This window comes from Onychomys torridus, chromosome 8 (genome assembly GCF_903995425.1).
Source record: "Onychomys torridus chromosome 8, mOncTor1.1, whole genome shotgun sequence".
NCBI classification, from domain to species: domain Eukaryota; kingdom Metazoa; phylum Chordata; class Mammalia; order Rodentia; family Cricetidae; genus Onychomys; species Onychomys torridus.
In genome coordinates, this window is record NC_050450.1 from 6,332,026 (window position 1) to 6,358,813 (window position 26,788).

The following is a 26,788-nucleotide window of genomic DNA, read 5'->3' on the forward strand; positions in this document are numbered from 1 at the left end:
GGGGGGGGGGGGAATTTCCAATTTCTTTTTTTGTCTTGACTCCCAACAGGGTCACCCCCAATGGGGTCGTGACCCCATCACAACTCACAGGTTAAGAAGCACTGTCTTAGATCTAACTTCTTGAAGGCTCCACCTCAAGAAGCTTGAGGAATGACACAAGTCTGTATATTCCTGAGGATCCCAAAACAGGAGCAGACTTTACAAGGAGCTGAGTGACATTTGTATTTGGTGGCAAATGAGCAGATAGATGGGGGCAGTTAAGCTCTGTTAGGCTCTCATTCTGTTTGTTTTTAGAAAGGGTCTCATTCTGTAGCCTCAGCAAACTGTAACACCAGTCTGCGAAGTACTGGGATTACATGCACAGCTATTCTCAGCTATTTCCCTTCTCAGCTCCTCCTTATATACTCCCAGATAGTCTCACTATGTAGCAGACAAGCCTCAAAACTCTTGATCCTCTAGTGCTGAAGACAGCAGACAAGAGCGGACTGACACCCCAGCTCTGCAGTGCTAGGGTGGGACCCAGGACCAAGCATGCTAGTCAAGCACTCTACCACAAGCCACATTACAGCCTATTTCCAACCAACTTTTACCTCCCAAAGTCATTATAGACAGTACCTGGTTATTTAAAAGAAAGTGAGACTTGGGGCTGGTGGAATGGCTCAGTCGTCAAAGCACTATCACACCACAGAAAGGTTTGACTTCAACCCCAGCACTCACATTTTCAAAAGTCAGGGAAGCTGCTGACAGTGGTGGCAACCACCTTTAATCCTAGCATGTCAAGAGGATCTCTGTTCAAGGCTAGTCTGATCTTCAGAGTGAGTTCCAGGACAGCCAGGGCTGCACAAAGAAACCTTGTCCCCAAAAAACCCAAACAAACAAACAAATAATAAAATAAAAATAAAGCTGGGTGGGGCTGGAGAGATGGCTCAGAGGTTAAAAGCACTGGCTGCTCTTCCAGAAGTCCTGAGTTCAATTCCCAGCAACCACATGGTGGCTCACAACTATCTATAATGAGATCTGGTGACCTCTTCTGGCAATGTAGGTATACATGCAGCGCACTCAAACATAACACACAAAAAAGGCCAGGCATGGTGGGACTTAATCCCGGCACCCAGGAAGCAGAGGTAGGTGCATCTCTGAATTCGAAGCCAGGCTTGTCTGAGTTCCAAGACAGCTAGGGCTATGCAAAGAAACCCTGTCTTGAAAAAAACCAAAATAAATAAATAAATAAATGGATGAATAAACAAACAAACGAAGTACAACATACACGTGGAACCTTGGCCTTGAGGAGGCAGAGATAGGCAGGTTCCATGGTCTGGCCAGACTAGCCTACTTGGAAAACTCCAGTCAATCAAAGACGTCTTACAAGCTAAGGTGAGTAGCTCCTAAGGCCCAACACTAAGGCTGACTTCTGGTTTGCACACACATGTGCACACCTGACCTCACACACATATGCACAAACACATACAAAAAAAAAAAAAGAACTGCCTAGTATGGTGGGAAACAGTACTCAGTGACGGGAAGGAAGGGCCCAGAACATCATGAAACTCCCATGATAGAAATAAATGAAACAGAACCCCACAAATCCTCTCTATTACTGTAACATAACCTGGGCTTGGACTCAAGCAGTGTTTACAGTGTTTACTGTGGTCTGTAACTACATGAGACGTTCACCAAGTACCTTAATCACAAATTTACCTTTTTAGTGGGTTTCTTAAATTCTTGTAGCTCTTCAGCACTCATGTCTTCCCAAATCTGATAAATAGGATCAATAAACTTCTTTGACCTGCCAATAAGGATGGCATTTCAAAGTAAATGACTACGTAGCCAACAATCCCAACACCTTGGCTCTCTTCTCAGACCCACATGCCACAGCAGGAAGTGAGAATGAGAGCGGACAGGGGCTGTGAGTCCTGAGGTCTCCTTCCCCAGTCACACAGGAGCAGTGCACCGTCTGTCCCTCAGACTCCAAAGGAAACTGGTTCTGACCCACTCAGTGACTGACAAGTTATCATATGTACAAACAGACTGATATTCTGGAACTTCTACAGGAATCTGATCGACAGTAAGTCCAGAAAACCAACAGAGATGACATCAGCCATCTTGACTTATTAAGAGTACTAGCTGTTCTTACAAAGGGTCCTACCTCTCTTCTGATCTCCACAGGCATGAGGCAAGCACATGATACACATGTACACATGCAGGCAAAACACTCATAAAACAAAAAACAAACAAACTTAAAAAAAAAAAAAAGAAAGAAAGAAAGAAAGAAAAGAAACCGCAGTGAGCCAAAATATACAAACTGGGTGGTTTTTCAGAACAACCCATCTAGATAAATCATAGGCACTTGGATGGGATTTGGTCTTTAAAGGTCTTTGGCAGCACCCTCTCTATCCCAGGAACTCACGCACTCGCAGCCTAATCCACTTAAACTAACCACTTGAAAGGAAAACAAAGAAGAAAAAAATGAAAAGGCCTCAGTACCACCTGGGCTTAGGGAACCATAAGCACAGCTATGGTGTGCTTGTGAAGCAGTCTGGGGCCTTGGACATTCCTGGATTCACCATTAGCCAAATAAACAGTCAGGAAGCCCACCTAGGACAAAGCAACTTTCAATCCCAGCCTTGGGAAGAGCAAGTATGTCCCACAGTCAACTGAGAGGACCTACCTCTTAAGCACACAAGGGTCAAAGGGAAAAAAAGTGTCCAATGGGTTGGTACAGGTCTGTACAGAGTCTCCACCAGCTGTACTTCTAATAACAGGGAGCATCTGGCGATTATTCCTCTCCATAATGGTGTAGCAGAACACAAGCTGGTACTTACTGTGGGACATACAACAAAGAAGATAAAACATAACCATGCTGGGGTCACCCCTGTGGGTCGTGATATACAGATTACAGCTGTAATGCAGACACTGCTGGGTATAATGAGAACAAGAAACAGGACCACTTAGGGTGAGCACTCTGGGCCTGGTATCTGCATATCTGCTAAGGAGGAAAGAAACAGAACACCAAATCAGGCTGAGATTAATGGGTATTATGAAAAGCTAATACATTTGCAAGGTTAAAATGCTCAGCACAATAGGAAGGTATCTATTTTCTTTTTTCTTTCTTTTTTTCCCCCGATCTGAGGATCGAACCCAGGGCCTTACCACTGAGCTAAATCCCCAACTATTTTCTTTTTTCAAGAAGAATTAGGGTGTTGGGGATTTAGCTCAGTGGTAGATCGCTTGCCAGGCAAGCGCAAGGCCCCAGGTTCAATCCTCAGCTCCAAAAAAAAAAAAAAAAGAAGAAGAAAGGAAAAGAAGAATTAGGACTCATGAAAAAAATTACTCACTGTTTATTAGGGGCCAAGAGTAAGATGCCAGTGGAGATATTCTGAATTTTACGGAAGGACTTAACTAAAGCTGACCTTTTTTTGGCTATCTTCTAGCCTCAGCCTCCAAGTATTAGCATTACAGCCCTGAGCCACACACCAGCTATGTTCCTCTTCTTCCCCAGTCCTTTCTTTCATGTTCTCAGACAGGGTTTCACCATGTAGCAGACTGACCTCAAACTCTTGATTCAAGTGCTAAGATGACAAGAATGAGCATGTTTTTCTTTTTGTTTGTTTTGGGTTTTTTTTGCACAGTCCAGGGCCTCATGTACTCAAGCATGTCTACTGCTAAGCTACATCGTAGCTCATTTCCAGCCAACTATGACTTCCCAGAAAATACATTACAGAGAGCATCTGATTACTTTTTAATTGGAGCTGGTGAGTGTAACTCAGTGAAGGATGAGAGCCTAAGCTCATCCCCAGAGCCTGTATTTTAAAGAACAAGTGTAAGTGAAGGCTCGATGACTCAGCACTGGCTGCTCTTCCAGAAGACACAGGTTTGATTCCCAGCATCCATATAGTGGCTCACAACTATCTGAGACTCCAGTCTTATGAGATTGGACATTCTCTTCTGGCCTCTGTGAGCAGCAAGCACAAAGGTGCTGCACAGACATATGACATACTTGTAGGCAAAACACTCATGCACATAATAATAAATACTTTTTTTTAAAATAGCCAGGTACAGGGGGCTGGAGAGATGGCTCAGAGGTTAAGAGCACTAACTACTCTTTCCAGAGGTCCTGAGTTTGTAATGAGATCTGGCACCCTCTTCTGTGTACATAATAAATAAATTAAAAAATCTTAAAAAAAAAAAAAAAAAAAAAAAAAAAAAGCCAGGTACAGGTAAGCATGGTGGCACACACCTTTAACTCATCTCTCTTCTTGTTTCGCCTGGCTCTGCCTCCCAAGTGCTGGGATTAAAGGCATGCACCACCACAGCCCGGCTATAACCTGTTTTTATGTTCAAAAAAAAAAGTGTGCCACCACCAGCAACTGGCTGAGTTCTTTTGATTTGTTTTGTTTTTTGTCTAAAGCTAAATAAAACATTATATCCTCTGGGGGAAAAAAAAGAAAGAAAGAAAAAAAGAAAGCCTGCTACATACTATTTGTTTGCTTTTTGAGACAGGGTCTCTTTACATAGCCCAGACTGTCCTGGGACTCATTGTGTAGGCCTCAATCTCACAGAGATGGGATTAAAGGTTTGCCCTACGACACCCAGCTTACTTTACATATTTTAAAGGGCTCCATCAGCATCTTAAAAAGCACTGCAACATAATGGTGGTACAAACTACCACATAAAGAAGCTGAAACATGGCAAGGCAAGCCCTTCACCAATGTACCTAACAGAGGTGAGATGTGACATCAGCCTCAACGAAATGACATTCATTCCACCTCTTTCAAAGACCAAGACACATACAGGTCATAGATATGTGGTCACATTATTCAAATCATGACTTTTCTGACTGCCTATACATGAGCTTTGCAGACATAATTTAAGAAACTTCACCGCAAAGCTAGGCAGAAATGTAACACCAAGAAAACAATTATCAGTGTACACAACTTCCAGCTCTTCCTAAATCTACCTCTCTCCATCTCCTTATTCCCTATCGTGTTTTTGTCAACCCATATGGTAGGCAGCACGTAACAATAATCCCAGCACTCGGGAGATTGAGACAAGAGGATCTGAAGTTCAAGGATACCCGGAGCTATAGAAATCCCCCTTCAAAAAAAAGAAAGAAAAAGAAAAGCTGGGTATTGCAGGATGGAGCAGGCAGGAAAGGCTACCTTCAAGTCAAGACCAACCTGGGCTACACTGTGAGACCCTGTCTCAAGAGATAAAAATCAGGGGCTAGAGAGATGGCTCAGCTATTAAGAACACTTGTTCTCTCTCATTTATTTACTTGTTTGTTTGCTTATATGCTTACTTATTTGGTTGTTTTCAAGACAGGGTTTCTCTGTGTAGCCCTGGCTGGCCTGGAACTCACGCTGTAGACCAGGCTAGCCTCCAACTCAGGGATCTACCTGCCTCTGCCTCCCAAGCGCTAGGAATAAAGGCATACAGGCAACTAAGAACACTTGTTCTTGCAGAGAACAATTCCCAGTACCCACAAGGCAGCTCACACCCATCCTTAACTCCAGTTTCAGGGAATCCAAAACCCTTTTCTGCCCTCCACAGATACCAGGCATACATGAGGTACACAGACATACAATCAAACAAAAACACTCATACACATAAAATAAATTCAAAAGTAAATAAATCATAACCAGTGAGATGGTAAAGGGAATTGCCACCAAGGCACTCAATCCCCAGAACAGACATGGTGGAAGGAGAGAATCTATACACACATGTCATTACACAAGACACAAGAAATAATGTTTTAAAAAGGGAGCATGGGGGCAGGGGACCAAAAACTAAGTAAAATAAAAATTAAAATGTTGTTCTCCACCAAGAGTTCTTTCTATCTTGCCAGGCATGGTGTCTTTAATCCCGACACTCAGGAGGCAGAGCTGGGGGAATCTTTATGAGTTTAAGGCCTGGTCTACATATCAAATTCCAGGACAACCATGACTACACAGAAAGACCCAGTCTCAAAGAACAACAATATCAAAAGAAAATGAGGGCTGGAGAGATGGATCAAGAGGTTAAGAGCACTGCCTGTTCTTCCAGAGGTCCTGAGTTCAATTCCCAGCAACCACATGGTGGCTCACAACCATCTGTAATGAGATCTGGTGCCCTCTTCTGGCCTGCAGGCATGCATACAGGCAGAACACTATTCATAATAATAAATAAATCTTTAAACCACCAACCCCGCCCCCCCAAAAAAGAAAACAAGTTCTATCTCCTCAGGTCACAGCCCTATTCAAGTAACCCCATTTCTGAGCCATGCCTATACCTCATACTTCCTAACCCTCTACTCTCTCTGATGGTTTGCAGTATTTACTGGCAAACCATCTCAGAAAACACCAAAACCATTACAAATCTAAGGACTTTTTAAAATTTCATGTGCAAGGGCTGGAGAAGATGACTTGGCAGTTAAAAAACACTGGCTGCTTTTGCAGAGGACCTGAGTTTGATTCCCAGCAGGCACATGGTTGCTCACAACCATCCCTAACTCGAGTAACAGGAGCCCTGATGCCTTTTCTAATGTTCACAGGCACCAGGCACACTCACATGCACACACACATTTGCATGTATGCGACCTTACATTTGATTTGTAGGCATGTTTGTGGGGGCAAGCCCAACATTGTTATCAGGAGTCTTCCTCAATTGCTTTCAACCTTATTCACCAAGGCAGGTCTCTCAGAACTAGACATTGCAGCTAAGGCTAGTCTAGCTAACCAGCTGGCTTTAGAGACCCTAACTGCTTTCTAAGCACTATAGGCAGGCCACCACACCTACTTTAAGTTTACATGGGCACTTCACTTGATGAGCTATCTGAACAGACCAAGTCCATGGACTTTTGCTTTGTTCATCCTTGTTGGTACTGACCAGACTCTTTCTTCTTCCAGATCCTCCCAATACCCATAGACTAAGTTTCCTCCCTCTTCTGACCACTCCTGCTCCCATCCTGGCTGCATTGTTCCACAAGCCTGTCTTCCTTGCAACAAACTAGTGAGTATTCTCCAACTAGCCCCTACCTGCAACTAAACCTGTCCAAACTGGAACATGCATCTACAGCCTACTTCCTCATTTCTTTAAACAAAACAAAGCTTAACCTGTCTATCATTATGCCTAAGTAAGAGTTTTAAAACATATATGGATTCAGAACCTGATTTTAACATTCAATCTGGGCCTTCCTCATACCCATACTGCACAACCCCAAAAGGCGTCTAGATCACGGCACTTCCTACGATGCACCTGTGCCTTTGTATGACTGTATATGCCTGCCCCAACCGAAGGTTGAACTGTTAGCAATTGCCAGAAAACAGGTGACTGTCAAGAAGCACAATGAGAGCCAGGCAAAGAACTGGATTGTTTTCACTGTCGCTGTCGGTCCTAATTAGGGTTTCTATTGCCGAACACCGTGGCCATGGCAACTCTTGTCTGTTGTTGCTGTTGTTGCCGTTTGTTTGGGGTTGGGGTTTTTTGTTTTGTTTGTTTTTTGTTTTTGTTTGTTTGTTTTTTTGAGACAGGGTTTCTCTGTGTAGCTTTGGAGCCTTTCCTAGAACTCACTCTGTAGACCAGGCTGGCCTCGATCGTGCCACCATCTCCCAGCTCTGACCATGGTAACTCTTATAAAGAAAACATTTAACCAGAGGTTAAGTCAATTATCATCAAGGTGGGGAACCCGGCAGGATGCAGGCAGAAGTAGTGCTAGCACTGAGACTGCTACATTTTGCAGGTAACAGGAAGTCACACTTGGCAGTATCCTGAGTATATGGAACTTCAAAGCCTGCCCTCACAGTGACACACTTCCAAGAAGGACACACTGTTGTAGAATATTATTTTAAGGTGTGTTACTTTTGTTTGTGTTGCATTTGTTTAACTCTGTGAACCTGTTACTTTGCCTATCTAAAACACCTGATTAGCCCAATAAAGAATTGAATGGCCAATAGCAAGGTAGGAGAGAAAGACAAGGCTGGCAGGCAGAGACTACATAGAAGGAGAAACCTGGGAGGAGAAAGAAGAAAAGAGAAGGAGGAGTGGAGGAAAATAAAAAAAAGCAGCAGCCAGAGAAGGGAGAGGACATCAGGACCAGCCACGCAGCCACGCAGCCAGCCATGGAGTAAGAGTGAGATTACAGAAGTCAGAGAATGGAGAAGCCCAGGGGCAAAGGCAGACGGAATGATTTAAGTTAAGGAAAGCTAAGCTAAGGCTGTGCGTTCATAATTAAGACTAAGCCTCCATGTGTGATTTATTTAGGAGCTGGTTGGTGGGCCCTCAAAAGAGCCAAAATAGTTTTGAAAAATAGCCAATAACAACACACCCACTCTAACAAAGCCATGCCTCCTAATAGTGCCACTCCCTATGAAATTATGGGATTATGGGAACCAATTACATTCAAACTACCACACTATTGTTTCACACATACAAAATATGTAGTCATAAAATTCCATAAATAGAAACAGAGAAAAAATACAGGTGATCTGACACTTACATCTAACTTGAGTAATTTTTCAATAACAAGCTCCAGGATTTCACGCCTCAAAGTTGGAAAATACACACTTATCCTTAGTAAATTATGAACATAACATTCCTAAAGCGTGAGACATAAAGATGAACAATTCAGCACAGTATTTCAGGACATAAACAAAACATCAATTATGTAACTTTTACTTTATTAAATACATGAATAGACAAGGGACTATCAGTTAAGAAACTGCACTCACTGTTCAAGTCTATGTATGTTAAGTGTATTTAATCTAATTACCTCCAGTAAATGTTTTCTACTTAATGATACACTATTACTCTCTGTAACTTTATTTTTTTCTTTTAATTTATTCACTTGTGGTGATGGGAATCAAACCCAGGACCCGGTGCTTGCTAAGCAAGCGCTCTGCCACTGAGTTACATCTGCATACATCTGCAGCCTCCTTGGTAATTCTTTTTTTTTTTTTTTTTTTTTTTGGTTTTGGTTTTGGTTTTCCGAGACAGGGTTTCTCTGTGTAGCTAGCTTTGTGCCTTTCCTGGAACTCACTTGGTAGCCCAGGCTGGCCTCGAACTCACAGAGATCCACCTGGCTCTGTCTCCCAGTGCTGGGATTAAAGGCGTGCGCCACCACCGCCCGGCCAATTCAAAAAGTATTTATGAAATGGATTCTATGACCAACCTACACACAGTAATAAAATGGCACTGAGAATTTCAAGGAGTTACCAGCTAAGAGAAGAATTAGACACTAGGAGAAGTAGCTCACACCTATCATCCCAGCACTTAGGAGGCCTTGAGCCTAGCCTGAACCACAGATTAGGACAGTTTCAGAAAATATAGTAACGAAGAGAAAGGAATACAAGAAATGTTTAGTCTTCTTTCTCTCTTTTGATTTTTTTTTTTCAGACAGGGTCTTACACTGTAGCTCAGGCTCACCCTAAACTTGACAAAGTCCTCTTGCTTAACCTCCCAAGTATCAGGATCACACCATAACCTCCGTAAAACAAAGTCTTGAGTTTAAAAACCTAGAAAAGTATTTTTAAGATAGTAGTAGTAGTAATAATAATAATACCATCTAAAATAAAGTCACAAAACAACCTTTCCATGAAAAATTTCTTACCAATGTTCTCTCTGATTTTCTCACAAATGGAAATTTGTCTACCAGTATTGGCATTAGAAACCATGGTGTCCTATTTAAAAAAAAAAAAAAAAAAATCCAATCCATGTTAGCTGGACTTTCTAAGAAGCTAGCATTTGCATCCTAAGAACAATGAGGACATAAGAGGCAAAAATAGAACCCTAACTCAAACAATTAAAGGTGCAATCAAGGCAGTTTCAGAGAAAAATCTAAAACAACTTATGTAAAAATATACTTTATTTACTATGTTAGTAACATCAAGTCAAAAGGCAGGCTTTTTTTCTTCGAAAGATTAACAGACTTCAGTTTAAGAATATGTATCAGTACATAAGTATATTATTTATAAAGAGGCAAAGTGTCATTAACTTGGTATTTTTTTTAATTAAGGCAGGGTCTCATGTAGCCCAGGCATCAAACCGTGTGTAGCCAAGGATGACCCTCAATACCTGATCCTCTTGCCTCTACCTTCCCAACTATTGAGGTTATGCGTATACAAAACCCATCCCCAGCTTCCCATTTTTAGTTAACAAAAGTAATATTCTATAACCCCCAAGCTTGCCATGTTTTGTGATAACTACATTTATCCACATGGCACAGTGTACATACAGGTTCTCAGTGAAAGTATTTGGATATCTTATCTGTTGAAGATAAAAGCAAAATTCCAACTTCTGTACAAGAGAGGTAGAAGCATTGTGTATAAATTAAATATAAGTTAAATAGTTAAACAGGCGTGAGGTGACTCAGGTCGGCATCTGGGTTTCAGCTCTAGCTACACGGTAAGGTGGCAGAAGGGAAACTATCAACAGATGTCCTCTGACCAGCACCATACCCACACCTGTGCCAATACCCACACACAAATTAAACTTTTAAAAAAGTTAATAAAATAACAAACATAATGAACACAAAAGAAAAACAGAATTTTCAACATGTGTTATCAATACAATTGAAAAATAGCAATATAACCCAGGTTTTAATGCTGTTAACACTTTGTAATCTACACATCATCTCTTCCTTCCAGAGCTGTGTGCACACATTTCAATGACCCACCAGAACTAAGCCCCAACCTGTTAAACTAAACAAAAAAGAATACTCACGATGGGACATATCTTGTTATTATTTGCAAGGCTCTATGACATGTGTCAAAATTTGCAGGAAGATCTATAAGGAAAAACTTGAAAGTATGAACATTGAAACTAAAAACTGCAAAATCATGTCCTGAAGCTAAAAACACTTTCTAACCAAAACTCAGTAACTGATCAGAGAAATAAGAATTGCAAGGTTTGCTGGGAGGTGGTGGCACACGCCTTTAATCCCAGCACTTGGGAGGCATAGGCAGGCAATCTCTGTGAGTTCAAGGCCAGCCTGGGCTACAGAGAGAGTTCCAGGACAGCAAGGGCTACACAAAGAAACCCTGTCTCGAAAAACAAATGAACAAGCAAAAAAAAGAATTGCAAGGTTTGTCTCTTGAATCTACAATGCGTATTAAATGGATTAATTATGTGATACCTACATAGATTCTTCTAGATAGAGCTAGAGTTTTTAGCTGAGCATGACAATGCATGCATATAATGACACTCCAGAGGCTGAAGCTGCAGGATTCCGATGAGTTGGAGGCCAGCCAGAGGCTACATAGACCCTACCTACAAAACAAAATAAAATAATAGGGGGTGGGGGGATCCCAGGATTTAGCTCAGCGAGTAGAGTGCTCACCTAGCATTTACAAAGCATTGAGTTCCATCTACATAACAGACATGACAGTTCACTCTCATAACCTCAGCAATCAGGATATGGGACAAGAGGATCTCAAGTTAAGGTCCTCTTTAACTACGTAAGTTCAAAGCCAATTCAAGGACACCTAAGGCCCTGTCTCCAATAGAGGGATACTATTTATTTTAGTAACACACTTAGGGTGGGTGATTGTAGACACTATGAATGTGTCCAAAGGAGTCTATAAACCTAGGAGTGATGATGCACACCTTTAATCTCAGCACTCAAAGGCAGAGAAGGATGGATCTCTCTGAGTTTGAAGATAGCCAGGCTACATAGTGAGACCTTTCCTGTCTCAAAAAAAAAAAAAAAAAAAAAAAAGATTCTATCAAAGGCTATCATTAATTGTTGTCTCCTTATGAGAATAAGTGGTGAGACATCATTTAGGACACATTCTCAAAGGTAAGCCTCTGTCTACTGCTCTAACACTTCTTCTTATACTTACTGTCATCTTCATCATCAGAATCTGAAACATCTACGCCACCTTCCTTAATGATCACTCGGGCTTTGGAGGAAAAAGAACATTTGTTATTCTATTCTGTCACAGGCAAAAACAAGGAACAGAAGTTTTTAAAGGTTGGGGGGGGGGGGGCTGAAAAGATGGCTTAGTGGTTATCTTCCAGAGGACCTGATTCCCAGCAACCACATTTTGAACTTTAGTTCAAAGGGATCTGACACCCTCTTCCAGCTTCTTTGGGCACTATACACAGGATGCATAAACATACATGCAGAAAAAAAAAAAAACCACACTCCAAAAAAAATGAAATTAAGTAAGCCGCATCCACATCCATATGCTTCCTGCCTATGATACCCTGTGTCATCACAGGACCTTGCAAGCAAAGTAGCAGCCACCCAGAAGTGGCATCACAACCTTATACCACAACTGTGAACCAAACAAACTACTGTCTTTAGAATAAGGAAGGTAGCCGGGCGATGGTGACGCACGCCTTTAATCCCAGCACTTGGGAGGCAGAGCCAGGCGGATCTCTGTGAGTTTGAGGCCAGCCTGGGCTATAGAGCAAGATCCAGGATGGGCATCAAAACTACACGGAGAAACCCTGTCTTGAAAAACCAAAAAAAGAAAAAGAAAAAAGAATAAGGAAGGTAAGGGAGAGAAAGCAAGTGAAAGCTAGGGTAGAGGAAAAAGAAAATTCATTTTTACAAGCAAAGAATAACTACTTACGAGGTACAAAATGAGAAGCAATCATGCTGAGACATGGTCTAAGGAAGACAGTTTGCGCAGACACAAGATTACCAAGAAAAGCCAAATACTCCTCCACCACTGTCTGACTTCTCTTCAACCAAGGCAATCTCTAGAGATGGGAGAGGAAGATGATACAAAGGTGAAACATATATATACTGTTTTCAAAGTACTAAACTATCTGCTCGTCAGTGAAATAAAGTGAACTTACCAATATGATGTTTATAAGTTGCTCAAAGTCTTTTGTCAAGTACATAACAGAGGAGCGAAATTCCAGCAGCCAGTTAATGATCTGGTCATCCTTAATTTAAAACAAAAAAACATAAACTGTCTAAGGTTGCAGAAAAATAATGGATCTACTATGTACCAGCCATCTATCAATAACATGTTTAAACTCAGGAAAACAAATATGCTCCACTAAGATTACTCCTATAATCTCAGCATGTAAGAAGCTAAGGCTTTAACTTCAAGGCCTGAGCTATATCCTAAGTTCCAGACCAACCTGACTTATATACATTTTAACAGAAAGGTCTAAGTGTAGTACAGTGACAATGCCCTTTCCTACCATGTTGGAGACCCTGGATTTGATGCCCAGCACTTCCTACACAAGCTAGGTAACTTGAGTCTAATCACCAGGAGACTGGAGAGCTGGCTCAGCAGTCAAGAGCACTGGCTGCTCTTTCAGAGAACATGGGATCAATTCCCATCATCTACATAGTTTCTCTATGTAGCCCTGGCTGTCTAGACCAGGCTAGCCTCAAACTCACAGAGATCCGCCTGCCTCTGCCTCCCAAATGCTGGGATTAAAGGCGTGCACCATCACTGCCCGGCTTCCCCTGGCTTCTTTAGGCAAGAGGCATGTACACTGTGCCCAGACATACACATAGGGAAAACACCTATACAAATATAATAATAATTTTTTAAAATCTGAGTCCACAAGTGGTCCTTACATAAGACCATACATACACTGTTGCATGTATGCCCATACACAAAAATAAAGTAAGAATTTAAGCTTTTTAGTAAAAAAGCAAATCAGCTGCAAGGCACAGCGGCACCTGCCTGTAACTGCAACATTCAGAAGTAGAAGGAGGAGAATCTCAAGTTTGAGACAAGACTATACTGCATAGCTAAGATTATCTCCAAAACACAAAGACTGAGGTTGTGATAGAGCCCTTTCCCACTATGCTTATATCCTAGTTTTCAATCTCCAACATTGGAAAAATAAGAACTACAAGAACACAGTCAGAGACTGCTGCTTTAGTAGTGAGCCCTGACTAGGAACAGACTATATGCAGCACTCTGAACAAGCAGACACAACTGCTATAGTTTTTACTGTGCCAAGAGTCTGCAGATGATCTGAGACTGAAGATCAGTAGATGAGTGCTGGGTCAGGATTGCACAAGGCCCCCACAAAAATAACAGAAATATTTATTATATGATACAAAAAATTGGGGCTGAGGCTGCAGAGATGGTTCAGCAGACAAGAGCTCATATTGTTCTTGCAGAAAACCTAAGTTCAACTTCCACGTTCCCAGTGTCCAAATCAAGTGGTTCTTAACTGCCCCTAATTCTACCTCTAGAGGATCTCACATCCAGTGTGCACACGAGCACGTGCACACACACACAAATATGCAATTTTTTTGTTAGTTTGTTTGTTTTGAGACTGGGTCTTTGTATGTAGCCCTGGCTGTCCAGAAACTCCCTATGTAGACCATGCTGGCCCTGAACTCACAGAGATCTGCTTGTACCTGCCTTTGCCTCCCTGTACTGGGACTAAAGGTGTCTGCTATTACACCTAGCTAGATGCATTTTTTTAAGTTAAAAATTAAAAAAGGATCTGCTGAGGGCTGGGTATAAGCTCTGACTTCTAGCCTCAGCACTAGGTTAGTAAGAGTGAGAACCTGTTCACAGAAATATAGTGCATCACAAAGAAACTGGCCCTTTGAACCCAAAAAGAAGGTAAAGGTCAGGAAAAGCTTGAATACTTCAGGTGCTCTTAAAGGGTAGTATTTCTTACAGAGAGAAAGCACATTTTCAGAAAACTGAAAGTAAATCAGTATAGCTCCAACATATATACAGTGAGCAAGCCAAAAGACAACTCTGAGGAGCAAAGAAGGGTTAGGAAGGGCACAGAGTCCATGTATGCTGGGTATACAATTAGAAAGATCTGCTGAAGTCTGGGGAAATGGACCCAATGAAGAAAACACCATGCACTTAGAGAACCAGAGAACGCTCAAAGCAGCTGACATTTTACCAGGATCTGAGATTGAATAGTTTGTAGACTATTACAGCAGTAACAATAAACAGATATGCCATTCACTGTGTACCAGACATTGTTCTAAGACTTTATCATATGTGAATTCATTTATTCCTTATTGCCACCCTACAGAGTGGGTAGTACACTGATCTCCATTTTACAGATGAGTGCACTAAAGTACAAGTGCAAGAACTCACCCTTGGGATGGACGCAGTGTTGTCAGAGCCAATGTTCAAATAGTGTTAAGGAAGACCTCTAGCCACAAAGAAAAGACAACCAAAAACATACAGGTAGAAGGTGGCAAACTCAGGGAATGAAGTGTTTCTTAAGACTAAACATAATGTCACCAGCTGTACTAAAGTTAACCTCTATTCTTCTACAGGCATGAAGGTGTTAAGTAGGAATGACATGACTAGGCATGTCCTGTGGAGAGAGATGAGTCAGGCATCACTGTTCAGAGTACATCTACAGGAAGAAGACAGAGCACAGCAGGATCTAAATAATAGAGAGTTACTAGAAGAATTCAGATTTGAGAACACCAATAAAGTAGTCACACATGAAAGTTTTCTTTTCTTTTTTCCCCCAACATGGATGAATGAAGAGATATAGGTGAGAAAGTTCAGAAAGACCACAAAGTCCCTAACTCAAGAACTCAGGTAAGCAATAAACCATTTTAGCATACAGAAGGATGCAAAGAAGTGTGTTCTGACTCGACATATTGGAGCACATTAACAATTCTGGAAGTCACAATGAATAGGTAGTTAAGAAGCAAGTCTGGGGTCCACAGGAACAACAGGAGCAACAGGTGCATTTAGGAGTTACTAAGACATATGTAAAAATTTTTTTTAATTGAGGGCTGGAGAGACAGCCCTCAATTACTGCTCTTCCAAAGGGCCTGGATTCAGTACCCAGCACCCACATGGCTGCTCACAACTTCTGATCTCCATCAGCACCAGGCATGCACACACAGAGTGAACACACATACGTGTAGGCAGAATACTCATACACATAAAACAAAATAAACCTTACCAAAGTTAAGAACATAACAAAAGGTTGGGCAGTGGTGGCACACGCCTTTAATCCCAGTACTCAGGAGGCAGAGGCAGAGGATCTGAGAGTTGGAGGTCAGCCAGGTCTACAGAGCAAGTTCCAGGACTACACAGAGAAACCCTGCCTCAAAAAAAAAGGCCCAATCAATATAATATTATATAAAAGATAATATACAAACCAAAGAGCCTACCAATAGAGTGAATAGATAGGTAATGAGATGACAGAAAGATAAAGGGGATTTTAAGTGAGTGGCCAACAATGTCAACTGCTGAGCTGGTGTGAGGCTATCAAGGATGACTGAAATGAGCGTGAGAAATGACTGGGGAAGCCAGGCGTGGTGGCCACACCTTTAACCCCAGCATTCAGTAAGCAGAGACAGAAGGATCTCTCTCATTTGAGGCCACCTGGTCTACATAGTGAGTTCCAGAACAACCAGGGCTATGTAGAGAGACCCTGTCTCACACGAAGAACAAAATAAAAAAAATTACTGGGGGTTAAAACCTCATCACTGGTAACTTTTGCCAAAGTAATTAGAGCAGTAAAAAGTGGACTTCAGTGTAAAGGAGACAGGAAAAGGGGGGCTGGAGAGATGGCTCAGAGGTTAAGAGCACTGCTTGCTCTTCCAAAGGTCCTGAGTTCAATTCCCAGCAACCATATGGTGGCTCACAACCATCTGTAATGAGATCTGGTGCCCTCTTCTGGCCTGCAGGGATACGTGCAGACAGAACACTGTATACATAATAAATTAAATCCAAAAAAAAAAAAAAAAAGATGACAGGAGAAATGAGGGTGTGCAGTGCAGACTGTAAAGAGGAACACTCACAGCTAATGGAGAGTCCGTATGTATTTCAGGTTTGAGGCTGTCCTAAGGCAGCCTGGATATCAACTCATTGAGTCTTCTTGGTTCTGCCCTCGATCTTTCTTTTTTTAAGATTTATTTATTTTTATTTTATGGTTATGAATTTTTTGACTGTATATATGTGCATGCAAGAGAGACTGCAGAGTTCTGAAGAGGGTATTATATCCCCTGAAATAGTTACAGATGGTTGCTAGCTGCCATGTAGGTGCTAAGAACAGAACCTGAGTCCCCTGAAAGAACACCAAGTGCTTGTAACTGCTATCTCTAGCCCACTCCTTTAATAAGTCACCAAGTACTGAGAGCAGGTGAAGCCCAGTCATCCAACCACTAGATGCCAGGAGTATCCCTCCCTCCCACTTCTGACAACCAAAAGTATTTCCAGCCCTTGTTAAATGTCTGCTAAGGGGGAAGACTACTCCTGGCTGAGAAACACTGAGTTAAGTAAGATGGGATGGATCATAGAAAGCAAGTTCCGGAGGACAGACCAGGACCATTGGTACAAATATGACAACCTGGGGTCAATCCTAGAAACCCACATAGTAGAAAGACAGAGCCAACTCCTACAAATTGTCCCCTGGCCTTCACACTTGCTGTAGCATGCATGGGTGTGCACAAATGTACAAAATACACAATTAAAAGTAATAAATAAAATAAAGAGAATTTTTTTAAATTACCTTTATATCAGGGTCTGAGAGCTGGTTCTTCAACAACTCTAAGTCATTTGTTTGACCCTTAACAAAGAGAAGAAATTAAAGTACAAGTACCAGGGTTTCCTTTAAATATCAACAGAATTTTTATTATGCCTTGCTATATCATGGAATTGCAAAAGGACCTGTGGAACTTCTACACATCACTCACAATAATAAAATGAGGACTATACAACTTCTAGGAATGCTTATTTAAGGCAGTCCCGGTCATTTTATATGCCCATAATCCCAACTATTCAGAAAACAAAATCAAGAGATCAAGACCACCCATCTGGGCAACCCCATCTCAAATATAAAAAGTAAAAAACCCAAGGGCTACATCTATAGCTCAGTGGTAGAGGCCTTATCCCAGGTTCAATCCCTAATACTGCAAAAAAGAACAACCAAAGCAACAAGGAACTTGCTGAATCAGAAGTCTAGGACAAGGGAAGAGTTAATGGCTACACCATGGTGTAGACACTTGAATACTAATGAGAATTCTGTAAATACGAGATTAAAAAAAAACACTGTGATGATATGTCAGCAAGAATAAGATACCATCTATTCATATGCATAAATGGGAATTATAAGACACAATCATTTATGTTTTATCTTTAGTGATGAGATAGTGGCTCTAGAGGAACCACTTAGCCAACACAAAACCAAAGATCTCTAGTTTACTCTTTTATTTATGTATTTATTTATTTATTTATTTTTGAGGCAGGGTTTCTCTGTGTAGCTTTGTGCCTTTCCTGGAACTCGCTCGGTAGACCAGGATAGCCTCGAACTCACAGATATTAGCCTGCCTCTGCCTCCCGAGTGCTGGGATTACAGGTGTGCGCCACCACCACCCGGCTAGTTTACTCTTTTAAAGTAAAGCTCAGGTAACTCCTTAAGAGATAAAATGGTTTAGTGGAGCCAGGCACAGTAAGAAGGCAGAGACAGAGGCAGGTGGATCTCAGTGAGTTCAAGGCCAGCTTAGTGTACAAAGCACTTCTGAGCCAGCCAGAGCTATACAGTAAGACCCAGTCTCAAAGGGATAAAAAAATTATTTAATGGGATTATGTAATTCCAGGCTTGAGGCAAGAAGACTGGAGTTAGACATCAGTCAGCCCTACACAGCAAGACTGTCTCAAAAATAAATAAGTAGATAGATAGATAGATAGATAGATAGATAGATAGAAAATTAAGTAGGGACTGGAGAGATGGCTCAGCAGTCAAGAGCACTGGCTGCTCTTCCAGAGGACCTGGATTCAGTTCCCAGCACCCATATGGCAGCTCACAACTGTCTTTATATAACTCCTGTTCCAGGGGATCCAACACCCTCAAACTGCAGGCAAAACACCAATGTACATAAAATACAAATAACTAATTTTTAAAAAATAAATAAGTAAACAAACAAAAATTGTTCTATTTTAATTTTAACTTTAGCACTTGTTAGTTTTCAAAATGTACTATATACAGCACTCTAAGACATATAACCTCAGCAAAATCATTGATTACTCTTAAACTTACAAGATCATGCATATCACTAAATATTCTATTTCAGTATGGTATCTAAAAATATTCCCCTCCCTCCATTCCCCCATCTTTTTAGACCAGCAACTCTCAACCTATGGATCACAGCCTGGTCAGGGACCAAATGACCTTTTCACAGGGGTCAGCCTAAGATCCTCAGAAAACAGATACATTATTATTCTTAACAGTAGCAAAATTACAGTTATGAAGTAGCAAAGAAAATAATTTTGTGGTTGGGGGTCACCACAGCATGAGGAACTGTATTAAGGGGTCACAGCATTAGGAAGAACCACTGTTTTAGACAGAGGCTATGTAGCCCTGGAGGGCCTCAAATTCACAAATACCCCTCTGCCTCTAAGTGCTCACCAAGTCCAGAGTAAAATTTATTTTTAGGCTATTGAAGGAGCTCAACTGGGGAAGTGTTTTCCTGGTGAGGAAAGGTCCCAGATCCAATCTCCACCCCTGAACCCTAAATAAATACACACACATGCTGAAGCTCATTTTACTATGCTCCCTGTGTTTGTGGGTTTTTTTTTGGGAGGAGGGAGGCACTCAGGAGGAACCCAGGGTCTTGATAATCTATTCTTCAGTGTAAAACCTATTGTATTCTGACTAACCAAAGTCCGCCCCACACAGTATCTTCTCATACCTTTTTGTATTTCAGTAAGACTTCTGCCACAGTTCCACCAAACCGAACAGTTTTTCTTGGGGGAGAATTGAAGAAATCACTGTCTAATGCAAGCATATCCGACAGCCTGAAGAACCATGAGTACCAGTTAAATTCATGACAGAGAATAACAGTGAACATTACTAAACCAACATCATTTTATGTGATGAGGCTAAAGTTTATTAAATGGCATCCCTGTTTCTAATCTTACTCCTACCAATCCATTCTTCTCTCAGCAAAACTGTCCTCTCCTGGCACTTAGAATAAGAATCCAAGCTCAAACTCCTCACAGAGAAATAGCACATGCTCAAAAGACAGCACTTGGGAGGCTGAGGCAGAATCCAGGAGTTCTGAGCCAACCTAGGCTACATAGTGAGATTTTAACTCAAAATTTATTTTTTATTTTTTAAGAGAAAGGGAAGGAAAAGAAATGAGAGACTCCAAATTCCTTCATTAATCCTGTAAGATCTCATTTAAACGTGTTCTGGCCTAACTTTCTGATCTCAGGGTACAAGCACTTGTTAAAAGCACAATGTCCTTTCTTCCTCAAACTTATCAAGCTGGTTTATACCTGTTACTCACTCTGTTAGAAACACTCTTCCCACATATATACAAGATTGAAACTCAAATATCAGAGGCTTTCTCCACCCGACCTGAGGAGTGTTGTAGTTCTCCATAGCAGATACCTGAAATGATCTTATTTATTGCTGTCCCCCTCCAGCTCGATGAGTACGAGAACGTTAGTCTCTGGTTAAGCTACTGTCCCCAGTGTCTTAACACAATAAGTCCACATTTCATAAATAATTGTCAATATTATGCTAAGTGCTTTACAAAGTTTTGCTTCACTTAAACAGAGAATCATACAAAATCTAAAGGTCAAACCCCAAATGTTTTATACGGATTTTTAAATGTTGGACAAGAAAAAGACTGCTATGTAAGACACAGTTCAACTGGGTCTACTGCTCACTTCTGCAGAAACAACCTTATAATTCAATTTGCTACAATTGATAGCATTCACGCGGAAATCCAAAACCCAGGGAATGCCATCCACATCTAGGCCAAAGAGGGAAGAAGACCCAGAGGACAAGCCTGAAGTCCCAAAGGGCGTCCCAAGAGTGAGTGGAAGACAATGGAACAGACAAGACTGGCTAATGTAGCACAACGGAAGGCAAGGCTCCTGCGAGGAGTGGGCACGCCCCGACCTCACAGTCCTCAGCACGGCCAGAGCGCTCTCAGCCGGTTCGAGCCCCAGACTCGCAGGCGGAGGCCGCTCAGATCTTACCCAGTGCGCGACATGCCCAGCGTGGCAGAGGCCGCAGCCGCCACATCCCCCGGCAGGCTCGTGTCGAGCAGCGGAGCCGCCATCCGGCCGGAACAGCGCAAGCGCGGCGCCTGCCGCCGGAAGCCACGGCCGCTGGCCCGCCCCGGAAGTCGCGGTGGAGAGGCAGCCTCCAGCCAATCGCGGCCCACGTGAGGAGAAGATGGCTATCACAGTAGAAGGCCAATCCGATCGGCCCTGTGAAGCGTGCCTAAGAATAGGCAAGTGCAGCTAGGCGGGACAAGTCGGTGGCTGGGTTCTCAAAACCGTCAGAAAGAATCCTGCCATGGTGGCGTGCGCCTGTCACCCTGGCCTCTGGAAGTGGAGGCAGGAGGATCAGGAATTCAAAATTAGACGATGAAGTGCTAGGACCTGGGTTACCCAGTGTGATGTTAGTCATGCCGGTACTGGAGAGATGGAGACAGAAGGATCACTGGGACTCGCCGGCAGGACCTCCGTGAGCACCCAAGCACCCACAGGACGCTAAAATCAAATAGAAGAAATTAAATATTCACTATGGAGAGATTTAATGAACATATGATCTGTATGTCATTTTAGACAAATACGATAATCTTACTCTCTGGGAAATACACGGCACGCAGAAGCCTGTAGGCTGCTGTGAAAAAAACAGAAGAGGGCTGGAGGGGAGTCTCCATGGCTAAGAGGACCCAGGTTCGAGAGCTAGTCGTGGTGATGCATGCCTTTAATCCCAGCACCGGCAGAGGCAGGCATTGAGTTTGAGACTAGCTTGGACTACAGAGAAAGTTCCAGGACAGCCAGGGCTACAGAGAGAGACCCTGACTCGAAGGAAAAAAAAAAAAAAAATGAGGACCGGGCACCCGAGTGATGGCTCACAACTGTCAGTCCTCAGTCCCAGGGGATCTTATAACTCTGAGCACAGCAGGCACATAGTGTACAAACATATATGTATGCAAAACATCCAAACACATAAATTTTTAAAGTTTTAAAGAGTTGTTTGATCCCCAGCAGACCTTTTTTTTTTTCCCCCCTAGACAAGGTTTCTCCATGTAGCTTTGGAGCCAGTCCTGGAACTCACTCTGTAGACACGGCTGGCCTTGAACTCAGAGATCTACCTGCCTCTGCCTCCCAAGTGCTGGGATCAAAGGACACCACCAACTGGCAGCAGGATCCATTTAACCTTCGCTAAAGTCCTAGGTTTTTTTTTCTTCTTTTTCTTTTTTTCTGACTATTGGTTTGGTTTAGGGTCTTGTTTTGTTTTTTTGGTTGTTGTTGTTGTTGTTGTTGTTTTGGTTGTTTTTGAGACAGGGTCTCTCTAGGTAGCCTTGCACAGAATCTGCTTGCCTCTGCCTCCCAAATGCTGAAGTTGAAGGTGTGTGTGTGTGTGTGTGTGTGTGTGTGTGTGTGTGTGTCACCATACCTTAGGCCCAGCCCATTTTTTTTTCTTTTTAGAAAGACATATTTCTATGTGTGCCTACTTGTCTATATGTACATACCATGTTCATGCAGATGCCCCAGAGAGATTTACTGGAACTAGTGAGCTACCTGGTGTGAATGCTGGGAACCAAACCCAGGTCCTCTATAAGAGGTGCTCTTAGAAAGTAGGAAGTACTCTTGAACACACTGGCACCGGAGATCACTTCCTAAATATATCACCAACAGCACAGACACTGAGCACAACAATTAATAAATGGAACCTCTTGAAACTGAGAAGCTTTTGCAGGGTAAAAGACAGTCAATAAGACAAAAAGACAGCCTACAGAATGGGGAAAGATCTTTACCAACCCCACATCTGACAGAGGACTGATCTCCACTGTATATAAAGAACTCAAGAAACTAGACATCAAAATACTGAACAATCCAATTGAAAAATGGGCTAAAGAGCTAAACAGAGAATTCTCAAAAGAAGAATCACAAATGGCTGAAGAATGGAAACCAGAATATGTGTTACGTTGGGGACGAGGTTTTGCTTTTGTTTCTGCAGGGGAAGATAAGCTGTGGGTACCATCAAAACTGATAAAGGTTAGATTTGAACAAGAGAGACCTCTTAATTAGAGGAGGTTAATTAGAGGAGGTTCATCAACCAGCATGACCATCCAATTTAAACTAACTTACACCATTATCACATGCCTTTTCATTTAATCAGATATAACTTGCCAAAAGGGAACCTCCCCAAAATTAGTCTTGGGAAAAGGTTTTTGTTTTTGTCTTTTAGGATAATGAAGGCTAAGGAATCTGAAGAACACTGGAAAAATGAGACAAATGAAGAAAAAGAACAAATCATCTGTCCCAAGAAAAAGAGTAAAATGGCCTGTTGGTATATCATCTACAAAATTTCATAAGTCTTCCTAAATGTTTGTTTCTGCTCTTCTCTAAAGAAATTTAACACTATTGGTCTTCTTGTAGTCCCAGTTCAATTAAAATTTAAAGCTGGCTTTGGAGTTGGAGAATGGCTCTCTCCTTCTTAAAATCAAACATGTTGTTTAAAGGAAAATGAAAACTCCCTGTATCATGCCAGAAGAAAGAGCCATCTACTGATATGGGACAGGAGAAAAAACAAATTAATTAAGGGAGTATTCTATTACAACTAATCTCAATATTTTGATTCTATTCTGATTCTTTGAACTTTTCTTAAAGTATGAATTTTAGATCAAAATTTACAAGATTTTTATTTATTTATATATATATATATATAAAACTTTGTTAAGATATTAATGATCATATAGAGTACTAACTAATTCTAGAAAAAAAAGGCTTCAGTTAGCTGCCTATACATGTCTTTGTGTTCAGGTCTCTTAACAGTTTTCTGCAGGAAATCACGGCCAGGCCCAACATCAACTGAAGTCTCCAGGAAGAAGATGGGGCCCCACAACAACAACAATTCCACGTGGACAGTAATGATATCACTAAACTGACAAACATCACCTACAGATCAGCTTTGGACTACAAAGTACTCAGAGCAATTTTGAGAGGGCTAGCTTGAGATGATCCAGTTTCAAAGACTTCTTGAATAAGGACTTGAGATAAACCCTGAATTTTGGCATTATACACAGACTGGACAACAAAGGATATATCTTCCTTTCCTAGAATTTGACAATTAACCCAAAATTTTCTTTTCAAAATAAAGATACCTTCGCCCATATCCAGCAAGAACCAATTTTAAGAATACAATGCCCACATTCCCAAAGAGGTGGTATGGGGCGGGTGGTTTTTTTTTTTTTTTTTTGGTCTTTTAATGGGTTTGGGGTCTGGAATAATTTCATTGTTTAGGAGGGTTGGTTACAAGTTGTTGTTAAGGGTTAGGAAAAGGGCTAAGCAAAGGAGATTAGATTTAAGGTTCTTGTTAAAAAGAAAAAGACAATTACTAGTTTTAAATACTTGACATTGGATTGGATTGTTTTATATTGTATACAAATTACATATATTGAGCTTGATATTGTTAGAAAATGCCATACATATCTTTTTAATCTTGTTCAGGATATTGTACTTATATCATTCATTTAACAATGTAATGCAATTTCCTGGGGAGAAAAAAAGAGGTGCTCTTAACTGCTAAGCCATCTCTCCAGCCTCAAAGGAAGAGTTTTTCTTCAAAAAACAGCAGAAACTAAAGCTTTATGACTGAGGGAGAGGAAAGATTACACTCCACTATCAGTAAGAAAGAAAAATGAAACTTTTGGGAGCTGGGTAGAAATTAAGACAAGATTGTCTTTAGCATCTTGATAACTAAAAAGCACAGCTCTGCTTTGCAACATCATAAATCCAAATAGCATTCTGCGGGCTTGAATTGATTTTCTATCTGATACTGTTTTAGAGTTTCTGGGGAATGTTGGAGAGAAATCACCCAGTCTCCAGAGCAGGGAAAATAATTGCACATAAGCTCAATCAACACTTCAGGATAGCTGTTTTTGCAGAAACCTATTCCCCTCTATCCCAAAGAAAAGCCAAGTGTGATGCACACAGTGCGTGGGAGTGATGCATGAAGGACATGAACTGTCAAGTAACTGCCAATTCAACCATAACCCCATGAATTTTAAGTTGAACATACACAATAAACAAACAAACAAACAAACAAATAAATAAATAAATAAATAAATAAAACACCTATGACTATACCACCTAATTTAAGAAACAACTCTGAGCTGCACTGTTGACTCCCAGGGTTCACTTTTGTAAGCCCCTGGAGCCACATGAGTGGCCAGGCCCCTCTCCCGAGGACCTCTGCCAGGTTCGACCCACAGAATACTCTAACTGCCTTAACTGCTGGACCCTGCCCCCAACCCTGCAGAGCAAAAAGCCCAATCTCTGGACATAAAATCCCACCAATCTCTACCCTGGAAAGTTCTACTCCCTTCCCAAGAAACTATATCTATCCTGTTCAGTGTGCTGCTGTTTCTCACCCAAGCAGAGGCAGCCACCCTCCTGATATTTTCCCTCCCAATAAATATCTTGTGTGAGGTTTGTTGTGTAGTATGACTTTGTGGTATTCCTTGGCTCCCAGCTGCCAGGATACCTTTCCATCCAAGCTGTAATGCTTACATTTGGTGTCATGACTCAGATAGGCTCTCCTAGTGCCTGCTTTTCCCCTCAGGGTCTAAGCTTCACTGGGACCCTATCGCTTATCTCCAGGCCATCTGCAACAGACTCACCCTTTGGCTCACCAATCACTCAGCACCCCATCCACCAGCAGCAAAGTTAAGTTCCCCCTTTGGTTGGTCACAAATCATTAACTACTACTGCCACAGACAAAGGGTCCTTAAATGTGTACCTAAACTTACCCTGCTGCATTTCCAAGGTCTCTTGCCTCTAAGGCTCTAATTCCTCACTCTTAAAATCTTTTATTCCTATGGTTTCTTGCATGCTGCTCTATACTGTAAACTCTTATTTCAAGATTTGTAAGTTGCTCATATGGCATGGTTTAAAATCTATATAATTTGTACCAAAGTCTGTTTCCCATGGAAAATTTTGTTTGTCTCACTGTTAGAAAAGTTCTGTCGGGGCTGGAGAGATAGCTCAGAGGTTAAGAACACCAACTGCTCTTCCAGAGGTCCTGAGTTCAATTCCCAGCACCCACATGGTGGCTCACAACCATCCATAATGAGATCTGACACACACTTCTATATACATAATAAATAAATAAATCTTAAAAAAAAAAAAAGAAAGAAAAGAAAAGTTCTGTCTGTTTTGTATGGATATATGGATCTGTGCCTGTACATATTCTTGTGGACACGGGAGCCACACACAATTACTTCAGGCTCACCTGGGTGTGTAAATGTGTGTGGCCACTGTATGCTTGTTTCTGACTGGTCTTGGATGCCTGTGTTTACATGTTCTTTGTGTCTTGGTAATAGCTCAGCTGTTATTATTGCAACTAGATGTCTGGGGTCAAAGTTTGCCTCTGGGCTTTCTGGCCACTGAATCTGATGTAATGACAGAGGTTTATATGTCATTTGGATAGAAATAATATTAAAGTTATTTTATGCTGTTCTACATTAATAATAATTTTTTAAAAAGCTAAGGAATTGGGTATGGTTAAAAATCTGTAACAAAAGGTTGGCTTAAACTCCAAATTGGAACTGTTCTCAGAAACAACACATGGTTTGCCACCATCTAAATTAGTACAGGCTTGTGGGCAGTTTTGACTAAGGCTGGAGAAAAGGGATGTCATGTGACTTCACCATCTTGATTAAAGGTGACCACATGGAGTGGGTCTACCAAGGAGACACCTCCTTGATATTGATCTGAAAGGTCTCCAGGATATTTAGGATTAGGATGGATTTCTGTATGATAATTCCTATCTTGTCCTAAAAACAAGGTTTATGAAAGGTAAGGTTTTTTTATTTATTTTTATTTTATGTGCATTGGTGGTTTTGCCTGTGTGTATG

At 41.5% G+C, this 26,788-nt stretch overlaps 1 protein-coding gene across 2 annotated transcripts in view; it reads right to left on the minus strand.

Moving 5' to 3' along the window:
• Positions 1-21,016, minus strand: part of Rrn3 (RRN3 homolog, RNA polymerase I transcription factor) — a 25,573-nt gene extending 4,557 nt beyond the window's left edge. Inside the window, exons 1-9 of one of the 2 annotated variants that reach the window (XM_036197670.1) lie at positions 20,889-21,016; positions 19,589-19,694; positions 17,410-17,466; positions 12,781-12,870; positions 12,552-12,681; positions 11,814-11,873; positions 10,696-10,759; positions 9,584-9,653; positions 8,474-8,572 (exon numbers count right to left, since the gene is read on the minus strand). In XM_036197670.1, the coding sequence (XP_036053563.1) occupies positions 8,474-8,572; positions 9,584-9,653; positions 10,696-10,759; positions 11,814-11,873; positions 12,552-12,681; positions 12,781-12,870; positions 17,410-17,466; positions 19,589-19,694; positions 20,889-20,971 (759 nt within the window). In that variant the 5' untranslated portion in view covers positions 20,972-21,016. The remainder of the gene's footprint in view (positions 1-8,473; positions 8,573-9,583; positions 9,654-10,695; positions 10,760-11,813; positions 11,874-12,551; positions 12,682-12,780; positions 12,871-17,409; positions 17,467-19,588; positions 19,695-20,888) is intronic. The other variant, XM_036197672.1, reaches the window with a different exon arrangement.
• Between the last annotated feature and the right edge of the window lie 5,772 nt (positions 21,017-26,788).